Source organism: Diabrotica undecimpunctata, chromosome 4, assembly GCF_040954645.1.
Source record: "Diabrotica undecimpunctata isolate CICGRU chromosome 4, icDiaUnde3, whole genome shotgun sequence".
Classification (NCBI taxonomy): Eukaryota; Metazoa; Arthropoda; class Insecta; order Coleoptera; family Chrysomelidae; genus Diabrotica; species Diabrotica undecimpunctata.
This window is the reverse complement of record NC_092806.1, coordinates 48,840,643-48,854,261: the sequence shown is the minus strand read 5'-3', so window position 1 is coordinate 48,854,261 and position 13,619 is coordinate 48,840,643. Positions and strand designations below refer to the sequence as shown.

At 31.0% G+C, this 13,619-nt stretch overlaps 1 protein-coding gene across 1 annotated transcript; it reads right to left on the bottom strand.

The window, feature by feature from the left end:
* Nucleotides 1-4,856: 4,856 nt before the first annotated feature.
* LOC140438236 (saposin-C-like) lies at nucleotides 4,857-12,364 on the bottom strand. Its single transcript, XM_072527934.1, has 4 exons — nucleotides 12,240-12,364; nucleotides 11,585-11,621; nucleotides 5,542-5,635; nucleotides 4,857-5,054 (listed from the first exon to the last, which is right to left on the bottom strand). Exons 1-4 carry the CDS (start codon nucleotides 12,277-12,279, stop codon nucleotides 4,893-4,895), a joined length of 333 nt encoding a protein of 110 aa, XP_072384035.1. The 5' UTR covers nucleotides 12,280-12,364; the 3' UTR covers nucleotides 4,857-4,892.
* Nucleotides 12,365-13,619: the final 1,255 nt, after the last annotated feature.

The following is a 13,619-nucleotide window of genomic DNA, read 5'->3' as shown; positions in this document are numbered from 1 at the left end:
TCTTTAATGTTAGTACGTAATTAATATTAACCTTTCTTTGTTACAATATGTATTTTCCATTGTTGTCGTCTATAACTCCAGTGGTTCGGACGACATTAAATAAATTAATAAAAAAAAAAAAAAAAATTCTGTGGATTTAATGAGTGACCTTGGTTTTATGTCTGATCCATTCTATTCTCTTTCAATATCTCTTTGTTATACCTGGCATGGATTGCTTCATTGACCTTTGTAATTTTAAGTTCCGCTATTATCCCTTTCTTTAGCATCAAAGTTTCGCAGCCGTATGTCTTTATTGGCAGATAGTATACACTAATCGAATGCTTTTCTCTTCAGGTAGAGTGGCATCCTGGATTTAAATATAACTGCATTTTTAGCAAAAGACTCCCAAGCCAGTTTCATTTTTATATTGATTTCTACGAGTAAGAAGCCAGATTTTCACCGTTTCATACTATCGTACAATAACAATATATATACGCAATAATAATGTACTTTGAGTATTTTGATGCTAAATTTACAGTAAAACTTTAGTTTGCAAATTACTGAGAATGAGTAAATTTATTGATATGTGGCAACACCAATTTGGAACCGATGACTCTCTTCCCGAGAATTTCCGAGTGTAATAAATAAACTTCACTTATAGTATCGTATGGTACATTTATTTAAAACACACTAGATACTTATGATTTGGTTTATTAGTTATCTAAGTACAATACTAGATAGTACTCAGTTGACGTTGACAATATTAACCTCGACCATTCTCTTGATTCTTTATTCTTAACAATAATGATAATGCTAATAATCCCGTGATTTCTAGATATTTAACACACGTGAGTTTGTTATTATAAGACGTTTGTTACATTGCAAATTTCACTAGGTCAGAGTGTGTCCTCGTTACAACGATATTTTCAATGCCGTAAACAAATATAATATTTTCGCAAATGTGTGTCACGTTATTAAAAAAGATTACTTGGATCTGATACTTAATTAAATACCGTTACACGAGTATTTCAAACATTCTCGACCGCATGAATCTCATGAGTTCTGACCAGTCTTAGTCGAGTCAGTCCTTCTCGATCTCATTAGAGCTCTATATCGTTGGGGCGGGTTAAACTGGGTTACTGTTAACACGAATTAATCCTCCTTGCTCCAATGAATTGTATTACCCTCATGTCATACTTAAGGAGTGTGCAAGTCTCTTAGTCTGAGTTAAATTGCTTAGTTGCTTGCTTGCTTGCTTGCCGTAAAACTTATTGCGAATGAGTATGCTGTAGTTTGCGTGTTAATCCCAAGCACTAAATATAAATTTATACAAAATCATGAATAATTTTTGATTCGCGCCAAACTGGGCATAAAGCGAGACTCGATACTAGTGAAGCATCAATAAGTGCACAGGTGAAAGTGGTTCCAACAAGAAAATCAAGAAAATATTTTCAAGAATACTTAACTTTTGGGTTTACCTTTACTAAAGTAAATGAAGAAGTAAGGCCTCTGTGCATCCTTTGCTCAAAAATTATAGCAACCGACAGCATGAATTATTATAAACTTTAAAGACATTTGGAAACGCTTTATAGTGATTATGTTAACAAACCCCGAGAATTCTTAGAGTTAAAATTAAAATCACATGAAAAGCAAAAATTTTATTTTTTGAAAAAAACTTTGACTGTTTATGAAAAAGCTTTAACGGCCTTTTATAAAATCTCATATCAAATAGCCAAATGTAGAAGACCTCACACTATTGGTAAAGAGCTTATTTTGCCAGCTGAAATTAAAATTGTAGAAACTATGTTTGGAGATAATTTTGCCAAAAAATTGGAGTCTACACCTCTATCAAATGATACTGTCTGTTTTTCGTTGAATTGGGGTATAGCTCAAGATGTACAGGATCAGCTACTCGAAAAGTTCCGCCACAAGCTGTTTTCGATGCAGCTTGATGAGAAAGATGCTCATTTTATTGCCTACGTTCGATTTTGTGATAACATCATCAACATCATCCAGCCCCATTTTCACATCCATTGTTGGATATAGGCCTCCTCCAAACGTCTCCAGTTCTCTCTATCTCTAGCTGCTGCAATCCAGTTTGTTTTTATTCTGCTTAGGTCGTCGGTCTATCGGGTAGGTCGTCTGCCTCGACTTCGCTTGTCGGTTCTTGGTCTTAACTCCAATAATCTCTTCGTCCATCTTCCGTCTTCCATTCTAGCAACATGTCCAGCCCACCTCCACTTTTGCTTATTGATTCGCAGTATAATATCGTCTACGCCAGTTCGTCGGCGTATCTCCTCATTTCTCACGCGATCTTTCAAGGTCAGGCCCAGCATTGATCTCTCCATTCGCCTTTGTGTTACCCTCAGTTTTTCGGCAGTGTGATAACATATCAGTAGTAAAAGAACTACTTTTACTACTGATATGTGATCTGATAAGGTACCGATGGTACTTGTACAATGTCCGAAAAATTTCAAAGTCTACAAGCGTTGGTAAAATAAGTATGGACAATCTGTATTATCAACAGAAAAGCTCTCCAAAGAAATGTCTCAAGGCCTTAATATTGTGCTAACTATGGTTGTAACAGTAGTTAATTACATAAAACTAAGACCTTTGAAAACTCAAATCTTTTCTACACTTTGTATAGACATGGGTGCAGTTCATTCGGTAATATTAGTTTGTTGTGAGGCAAGATGACTATCACGTGGGAAACTTTTACAACGTGTTTTTAAATTAACACATAGAATCGTCATTTTTCTAGAAGAAGAAATTAGATCGGAAGCCGAGATGTTTCGAGATGGTTTATTTTTAATGAAACTAAGCTTCTTAGTTGACATATTCTAGAAACTAAATATTTTGAATCTTTAGCTTCAAGAGGCCAATATTATGCAGTTAAAATAGTAAAATTTTCTTTGCAATATCTGCTATCTACATCGCACTAGATAAAACATTTTAGTTAAAATTATATTTAAAGTTATTCAAACTTACTTACCCCACAGTGTTTTTAAATGTATACTGAGTTGGTATGTATAATTTCCAGTAGTTAACTAATAGAATACACGATGATTTTCTAAGGGACAAAATGTTAACCTAAGTATGTGTATGTGTAATATGCAGACAGTAGACAAACCGACAGATAGCAGGTATAGCCGCCACTAAATTGATATTTTGTTATGAGTAGGTATTGTTAGACCGTAATAAATCCATAGACTTGTATTTAAAAGACAGCAGATTTTGTTACAATAAATGATTTATGATGAGTACGAAGTTCTAGACATAACAAACGTAGTTTTAAAAAAAATGTCAGCAGGTTTTGTCAGATCGCCGACGATATACTCCTTGGTTAGCCAGATAATAGATTTTTTATTTCATGATAAAAATTAAAAATAATTTAAAATATTGATAAATTCAAAAGTTTATACAGAATACCATTTTAATTCTAATACATATTGGATACGAGTGATAAAGTTAATAAAATTTGTAGAAAATTTTAGTTGTAGAGCAGAAATTTAAAGTAAAAAACCCAGAAATGTTTGCAAATGTGGATAAAATGTTGTTGCTGTAAAAGGTGTTCGTGTAACTATTGCAAATTATTTAGTGACTCTGACAAAAAAAAAGATATTCTTTTGCCGACGACAAATTAATACTTAGTTACGAGTGGGTTAGGAATTCGTTTCGAATCCTCCCTTTGTCAAACATTTTCCATCTACTCCTGAATGTAGGTCTCTCCCAATTGCTTCCATCTTTCTCTATCTTGTGCCAATTTAATCCACTGTTTGTCTGCCACTGCTCTTATGTCATCTACCCATCTTTTTTGAGGTCTTCCCATCCTTCTTGTTGTCGTCCTTGGTCTCCATTCTAGAATTTTCCGTGTCCACCTGTTGTCATTATATGACCTACGTGACCTGCCCAGTGCCATTTCATTTTTGTAATTTCTTCCACAATATCCCTAATCTTCGTTCTACGTCTTATCTTGGTGTTTCTAATCTTGCCTTTTGGTGATATTCCAAGCATGATTCGTTCCATTGCTCTTTGCGTTGTTTCTAATTTTTTAGCAGATTTTTTGGTAAGGGCTACTGTCTCCAAGTCGTAGGTACAAATTGTTAGTATGCATGTGCTATACACCTTTTTTTTTAAGTTTACAGGAATGGAGGTGTTTTTTAAGATACATGCTAGTTTGCCGAAAGCGCCCCATGCCAGATGTGTTCTTTTATTAATTTCAGCATCTTCATTTGGTTTTTCTAGTTTGATGACATGACCTAGATATACATAATGTTCAACATTTTCCATTGTATGATTTTGTATTGTTATATTGGTCTGGTCTCGGCTCAGTATTTCTGTTTTACTGTAGTTCATTTTTAAGCCTACCGCTCCTGAAACTGCATTTAATTGTTGTAACATATCATTTCGTTCATCATCATCATCATCATTGGCTTTTACAACTCTTCGTGAGTTTTTGCCACGTTTACTATTGCCTTCCATTGATTCCGATCCTGCGCTATTATTTCCCATGACCTTACTTTCATCTTCTCCAGGTCTTCCCTGACTGCGTCTTTCCACCTTTTTCTAGGCCTTCCTGTCTTTATTTCTTGGATATTATCGGCTATTAAAACTATCTCATCTACGAATCTCAAGTGGTTTAAGTGTGATCCGTCGACGTTGGTACTCTTGTTGTTTCATTCTAGTTTCTTAAAAATGTCTTCTAGAGCAAGGATAAATAGTTTGAGAGAGATGGTGTCTCCTTGTCTTACTCCCCGTTGTAGTCTTATGGGATTAGTTTTTGTGCTTTCGTCCAGCTTTATTTACATGGTGGCATGTTCATATATGTTTTTAATTATGTTAGTGTATCTTGAATCTATAAGTAGCAAACACAAATAAAACGAATAAACACATATTTTATTATCTAAAAATAATTAACAAAAATCTATAAGTTCACAAACTAGTTTAGGTGAGACATTATTAGCAATTTCATCGTATATAAAATCAACCGCCGTCAATAGATGTTCCTGACAAAATTTTTTTAGAGAACCACTAAGCAGATTACAAAATTTTTCTGCTTCTTTTTCTACAGTTTCCTAAAAATACAAATTTATAATCATTAGTATATAGTTGATATTATGTTCTCTCAAATCTTAATTTCAAGGTGTTATTATAGTGTAACCTAAGATATGAAGCAGTGATTATTTACAGATTATAACAGTATTTCTACTAGGGCAGGCGCGAGGAAATAAGCAAGAAATTATTAGTGCGAGGCAATAATACTTTCTTTACAAGTAATTGACTTATCATGTTATTCTGTCAATATTAGGTTGCTAAAGCAAGTTAAGGTAAATATGAGTAAGTATTTAAGTTATTATGTCTTAGGCTTATAACATATAACATAAATATATTAAACGTAGAACAATAAGCAATATAGAACATAAGAACAACCTACAGAAATATTTTCTGAAAGATTTATATTTAAATTTCAAATATTTCAAAAGTCAAAAATCAATAACGAGATGATAGTTAATCACTTTTAAAGTTTAAAGTAACCCTTTAAATATTTGTAAATTATTTTACCTTTGGAAGTTCTTTTTCAACTAACTCTCCAACTAACTTTGCAAATTCTTCACAAGCTTCGCATTCAAAAGGAAATTCTACGGAAACTTGTGATCTATAATAAAAAATTAAAAAAATTGAGTAAATGGATATTAGTGCAATTAGAATCAAATATATTTGTATGTCAAATATCATCGTTTAGCGACAAATTTAAAGATGGAAGATCACCAAACCGGGCATGAAGACCAGAGAACTAAGGATTTTCTGCTAAATTGGATGGAAAAGTGACACAATTTTTCCGAAAAAACACTACTAATAATATTTTGTACTTTATTAAAGAGTCCTCTAATAAAGGCGGCTGTTATCTTACGGTTTCAATAACTCTTTAATGCCAGTATTGATAGATTGATATAACGAACTTCCTGTAAGTAGTTGGTATTGCGGCTCCAAATAATAACGATGCACTTTTAACATAATATATCAGAGTGAAAAATATGTCAATAAGGCGTTTCAGACAACCAATGAACGATCACCAACGAGAACTTTGAAATGTTACTATGTTAGGGAAATTTTAAATTCAGCGATTAGTCAAAATCTGTTAATTAAAAAAAAAAAAATAAAATACATTAAATTAGAATAAAATAAGTATTAAAACAAAGTAAAATAAGATAATTAATAAAATAGAATAGAGTAGAATAAAATAAAGCAAAATAAAATAGTATGAAATAAAATTAAAAGAAAATAAAATAAAATTAAAATAAAATTAAAATAAAATTAAAATAAAATTAAAATAAAATTAAAATAAAATTAAAATAAAATTAAAATAAAATTAAAATAAAATTAAAATAAAATTAAAATAAAATTAAAATAAAATTAAAATAAAATTAAAATAAAACTAAAATAAAATTAAAATAAAATTAAAATAAAATTAAAATAAAATTAAAATAAAATTAAAATAAAATTAAAATAAAATTAAAATAAAATTAAAATAAAATTAAAATAAAATTAAAATAAAGATAAAATAAAATTAAAATAAAATTAAAATAAAATTAAAATAAAATTAAAATAAAATTAAAATAAAATTAAAATAAAATTAAAATAAAATTAAAATAAAATTAAAATAAAATTAAAATAAAATTAAAATAAAATTAAAATAAAATTAAAATAAAACTAAAATAAAGTTAAAATTAAATTTAAATAAGTTTAAATTAAATTTAAGTAAAATTTAAATAAAATTTAAATAAAATTTAAATAAACTTTAAATAAATTTAAATAAAATTTAAATAAAATTTAAACAAAATTTAAATAAAATTTTAATAAAATTAAAATGAAATTGGAAAAAAAAATTTTAAAAAATTAAAATAAAATTTAATTAAAATCAAATTAAACAAAATAAATTAGATGAAGATAGAACAAAATAAAGGAAAACAAAATAACAATAAAACTAACCAAAAATAATAAAATAAATTAAAATAATTGAATTAAATTAAAATAACTTCTAATAAAACCAAATGCAATAAAATAAAATGCAATAAAGTGGAAAAAATGTAAGGAAAAAAAATGAAATTAATATTAAATATAATAAAATACAATATAATTAAATTAAATTAAGATAAAATGAAATTAATTTAAATTGAAATAAAGTAAAATAAACTCAAATCTTAAATTCGTTGAATATTAGCAGATCCACAGTATCAATTATTATTTGGTCTGTCTTTTATTTTAGTTTATGATCTAGACATAGTTTTTTATGTAGCTTAATATATTATCTTTCACAGAAAATTTATGATGCACCATTAATAATTAAAAGTTGTAGCATGTTGAAATTACTCAAAATATCGATGTGTAAGTATAAAAATTTTCTAATAACTCCTGGGCTATCTATGAATCTTGTTGTCTTTATTTACATTCAAATCCCCCAATTCTCTGTTTACATTGTGAGGTAAAAGAAAAGATTTCCAAATTCCGGCTATAACTACGACGTTAAAATTATCAATATAATACGTGTTATTTCTACGATATTAAAAGTAGTTTGTTTTAAGGTCGCTTTGCGGTATAGTTAATTCCTGTTTAAAAACAAGATTTTTAGGTTGGTTCCGTGGTATAAACGGTGCAGAGGTAAGACGCAAAACTGGCCCCAGCCGATATCGAGGGGAAGGAATTCAAGTTTAGGTTTGGAAGATGGCCCATTGAAGACAGACGTCGTTATGTAGTTTTGCAGAGACCGGCAAAATTTGATGAAAATAGTGGACTAGACTCTATGTAATATGTCAGTTTAGAAAAGAGTCACCACTATTTTAAATATCCCCCCATTGTTCCAGTCCTTTTAAGAGGCAGATTTCCAAGTTTTGTGTTCGGTGCCAGCTTCAACCTCAAATGGTCAGTCCTATTGCAGTGGGAGATGTAGTTTTTTTGTTCCAGTGGCAGAAATTTTAATAATCCAGTTTCCAACTCTAGAAGTGCTAGTGCATTGTTTTTTTTTTGTGAAACCAAGGTAACTTTTTTGTTTTAAAAAACTTTCAAAAAATTAATATTGTAAATCTTAGGGTGTAGCTATGCTGTCATTTTAATTATTCTCTGTTAAATTCATTGTTGACATATGATAGCTAGATTCATATTTTTGTGACGTTAGCTTGTTTTGTTTTTAAAAAAGGTTAATCTTTATAAATAGTTTTATTTAAAAAACATAATTCTATACTTATAACAATTTTTTATTTGCCACAGTTTATAGCCCTGTAATATTTGTAAGTTATGTAGCAACTCCCACTTGTAAGCGAATAGGACACATGTAAGTTTTCTTTGTTATTTTTATATTTACGTTTGTGGCTATTAATATAGTCTTGATGTATTATCTGTATTATTCATTTCCTTTGTGACTTTTTGAAAGAGAACAATAGTTATAAAAGAACAACAATTTAACACTGGAGCATATGTCGAAATAGTTTATACAAATTTACTACAATTGAATCAGCAACAAACGATTGTGTATGATACTTTGATAGAAGCTGTAAACTTAGGATTTGGTGGAATTTACTCACTTGATGCTGTGGATAGACAAAAAAAAAACATTACTAATTTTATTGGTATTGGCAAGGATCGGATCTCATTAATTCTGGCGTTGGCTTCATCTGGAATGTGTGCAACTTTCATCAACGATGAAAGATTAACGGCGAAGATTTTAGAAGTATGCAAAATAATCGTTCATGATGAATATACGTTGGATTACAAGAGGTCACTAAATAGGAACTGGACAAAATATTGAAAGATATTTATGACAATTACACTTACTTCTTGTGTAGGTATGATTCTATTTTCAGACTGCTCCTTATTAATACTTCCCAATTAGCTGCTGCGGGCAAATTTATTGCATGCCTAACATCATGCACCTTGTGGCTGCACGTAAAGATGCTTCAATTGACAATAAGATGCGAGTATTTTTGCAACAAGATCAAAGTGCAATTATGTTTTCGAAACAGTGGTTAGATATTGTAAATGGTAAAGTATAGAGATTCCTGTTCCTTAACAGACTCAAAACACGAGCTTATTGAACTTTGGTAAATTATTTAATTTCAAGGCGATACGAAGTTCGGCGGGTCAGCTAGTTTTAACCCTTAAGTACCATGGCGGGGTCAAAATTGACCCCCGCGTTTTTAATGCCAAGTTTCGCTACCGAAACATAGATTAAGCATTGCGCGCTTTCTGCTAATCTTCGACCGGTAGGTGATTTATCGATCTACGAAAATTCCGTTAGTTTATCTATTACTACTGCAGAGTTAGGCACGCATAGGGTCAATTTTGACCCGCTTATGATATAAGTGTTTCTAGTGCAATAAACGAGTAATTTGAAATGGCTGGGTGTAGTCGCAATAAACGTCCTCTGACACAGAAAGAACTTGAAGAGGAGGGACAAAAAATTATGGACAATGGACTAGATAGTGACAGTGAGTTTTTAGACCAGACTAGTGAACACAGTAATCACGAAACAGACAGTGAAGAGAAATGGGACGATGATGACGAAAAAAATTGGCAAATTAATAATTCCGAAACTGGTAGTGAATATTCGGGTGAAGAAAGTCATATATCTGACTCAAGGGATGTGTTTTATGGCAAAAATAGGTACAAGTGGTCTAAAACTTCTCCCACCTTTTCTCGTACACGTAAGCATAATTTAATTAGTCATTTACCTGGTGTTATTGTAAAAGCTCGAGCTAGTATGCCAGAGAAACCAGTTGATGCTTGGGAATGTATTATTAGCCACGATATATTGCAAGAAATACTTGAGAAAACCAATCAACGAATAACTTATATGGCTTCTAAATATAATTTACACAATTTATCTTGTCAATATACCAATCATCTTGACATAATTGAATTAAAGGCCTCATTAGGCTTATTATATTTAGCTGGGGTATTTAAATCCAATAATGAAGATTTAAGGTCTTTATTTTCTACGAACGGTAATGGCTGTGATATATTTCGAGCAACCATGTCACTAAACCGATTTTATTTTTTGCTTGGAAGCCTTTGTTTTGACGACCAGCTACTAGACAAGAACGTATTCCGCACGGAGATAAACTGGCAGCTATATCCAATATTTTTAATATGTTTATAATTAATTGTCAGTCCAATTATAGCTGTGGTGAATATCTCACAATAGATGAAATGCTTATTGCATTTAGAGGAAGGTGCCAATTCAGGATGTATCTCAAAAATAAGCCAGACAAATACGGTCTGAAAATGCAGTGTTTAGTAGACTCTAAGACACATTATTTGCTAAATGGCTTTATATATACTGAAAAAGATACACGCAGAGCAAATTCAAAAAAGTTATCCATCCCCACTCTAGATCTTTTGACACTTATTCCACCAATTTCTGGTACAAATAGAAACATAACAGCAGATAATTGGTTTTCGTCCATTGAGCTCATAAAAGAACTGAGAAGCCATAAAATTTCATATGTTGGAACTCTAAAAAGAAATAAAAGAGAGTTTCCTGCTTAATTTCAACCCCAAAAAACAGGCCACCTAATTCTGCCTTATTTGGTTTTACAGGAAGCGAGAGCCTTTTATCTTTTGTTCCTAAGAAAAATCGTGCAGTGTTGTTAGTGTCAACTATGCATCATTTCAATACAATGGTTAATGGAAAGCCAGAGATTATAAATTTTTACAATGAGACAAAAGGTGGGGTGGATTCATTGGATAAGAAATGTGCATGCTATAAAACTGGCAGAAGAACTCGTAGATGGCCTCAAGTAATATGGTTTCGCATTTTGGACATTGCAGGATTAAATGCTAACGTAATTTTTAATGGAGTTCAGCAGAATCAAATAATGGAAACAAGATTGTTTCTAACCACTTTGGGTCAAGAACTTATTAAGGCCCATTTAACTCGTAGAGCTCAGCAAACTTGTTTACCGAGAGAAATTCGTAGTGCCATTTTTAAAGTTTCCGGACTTCAGGAACCAATGCCCGCCGCAAATCCAGAGCCACAACGACGAAAAAAGAGGGGAAGGTGTAAAATATGTCCATATTCCAAAAAACAAAAGAAAGAAAGCTCATCGTGCGATAAATGTCGAGATTTTATTTGCAAAAATCATTCCCGCATACAGACGTTATGCATAAGCTGTGTTGAAAATTAAGGTAAAATCATGCTTGTCATTTTTGAGATACGAAATCTAAATCGATTTTTTTTATTTTAGGTAGTAGCTATGATACCTAGATTTCACCATTGGATATAAAAAACTGCACATTGTTATTATTTTTCTTATAATTCGAGAAAGTGCATAGCTATTTTAATTTGACTGAAGACAAAAGTTTTTTTAAATAAAGTTATATCTAATTAATCAAATTCGTTTATTTTTATATAAATGTAAAAGTAGCTGTAAACAAAATAATTTAAAATAAAACAAGTTAAAAAAAGAATATTTTTTGATACAAAAAACAATGGGGGGTCAAATTTGACCCTGCCATGGTACAAATGTTACTATTTTTGGCCATGGTAGTTAAGGATTAAATAAAAATGGTTAATTATAACAAATAATATAACCTTAATGTTTTAACTTACTTGTCCTCTCCTGGAACATAGACTGGCTGTACCAATCCTAAGAAAAAATAGAATTAAAGATAATTCATATATTTAAAAGTATATTTTATGTTAAGACCATAATTTTTAGGATAACAAAACCTAACTAATTTGTGTTGCTGTTTATTGACAAAATACCTTCTGCAACATTAAAAGATCTATTTAGAAAATTATAAAAAACTCGAATATTTTACACAGAAAATAAAAAAATTACTCAAAATAGTTAAACAGAAACAATAAAAAACCACCAACTCTCTAAATAAACCAATAGACGAATGCGAAGGATGTTTAAGAAAAGAAAAATAAAACTCGCGACCAGAATTGTCCGAAAATTAATAAATACATAGGTATATGAGAAAAAAGTAATACAAAAGATTAAAGAACAATTGGTAAAAGAGCCTATATCATAAAAGAACAAGGCAGAAAATCAGTATGTTGAATTTTTGTAAAAAATAAGACCAGAGTAATTAGAGCTTGACGTACAGAGAATTAAAATGCACCAAATTTTAATATAAAAAGATTTAATAAGGTACCATATTTTTTAATGTAATTAATTGATACATTAAAAGAATCAAAATAGCGTATGATTTTTGATTTTAAAATCATATATGTATACAAACTAGTCAAAATTTCTTACCAATTAGTGCAAACAAAGTAACAAAAACAAAGGTTTTCATTTTGTAAAAGCTTAAAACAGAAAATACTGATAAACGAGATTACTGTTTTGTCTATATATACGTTCTCAAAAATATCAAGTGTGCATTGTTTTAAATAAAAATAAATTTAATATCTTACTCTCAACAATTGATGACGTATATTAATTAACCTGTTCAAAAATATTGAATTCTAACGTTTTTTTGTTTTTAAAATCCTTAAAGATTGACAGAAGTGCATATCTATTTAGAATATCAAATTTAATTTATTATCGTTCCTTACAAATTCCATAATGAATTCATCATCATCATGGCTTATTCATTCCTGGCGGAGTGTTTGCCGCCCTTTTGGGCTCTCTGATTCATTTATTGCGGAGAATCAGTCCGCTGTTGTATTTTTTTATTATTATAGCAGTGTGTGACTTGGCCCTGTCTACAATTTTCCTCCATTATTTCCGGTCCTTACAGCGCTCCTTCCAATTGTAGATTCTCAGCTTCTTTATGTCTCCTAAGACTTGATCTCTCCATCTTGTTTTGGGTCTCTTCTTTGGTCTCTTTGTTGTTGGTCTCCATCCAGTTATTTGCTTTAGCGTAGAGTCTGGGTTAGCTCTTTCTGTGTGTTCCAGCCACCTGAGCCTTTGCGTCTTCACGAACTTGATTATGTCTTCACCCTCGATGACTTCTTTAATTTCTTCATTGGTTAATCTTCTAAATTCGCCTACACTTATCCTCACCGGTCCCATTGTTCGTCGAATTATCTTTCTCTCTAAGATTTTCAACCTCATTTCATCTTTTTGTGTTAGGCACATCGTCTCTGCACCATAGGTGATCACTGGCCTGATTGCAGTCTTGTAAATTTTTAATTTGGTTTTCTTGCTAATGTGCTTTTCTTTCAGGAATTTTTGGTAGTTCCAGTAGGTTTTATTACCCAGTAGGATGCGTTTATTTATTTCATCCGTTCTATCATTTCTGTCATTCACCACCACTCCCAGGTATTTGAACCGGTGTACTCTTTCAAATGTTTATGCACCAAGCTTAATTTCTTTCTCTATGTTCGTATTCTCTCTTGAACACTTGAGGTATTTCGTTTTGCTTTGGTTTATTACTAGCCCTCTCTTCTTTGCTTCTTTATCTAATATTAATATTATGTTCTGCATGGTTTTTAAATCTCTAGTAACCAGTGCAATATCGTCTGCATACGCTATCAGTTGGGCTGAAGATTCGGTGTTAAATAATAGGCAATGTTAAATAATGTTGTTGACAGGGAGTCCCCCTGTCTGACACCTACCTCCCTTTGTACTTCATCTGACGGGCCTTCCCTTGTTAAGATTCGTGCCTTGGATTCCTTCATCGTCATTTTCGTG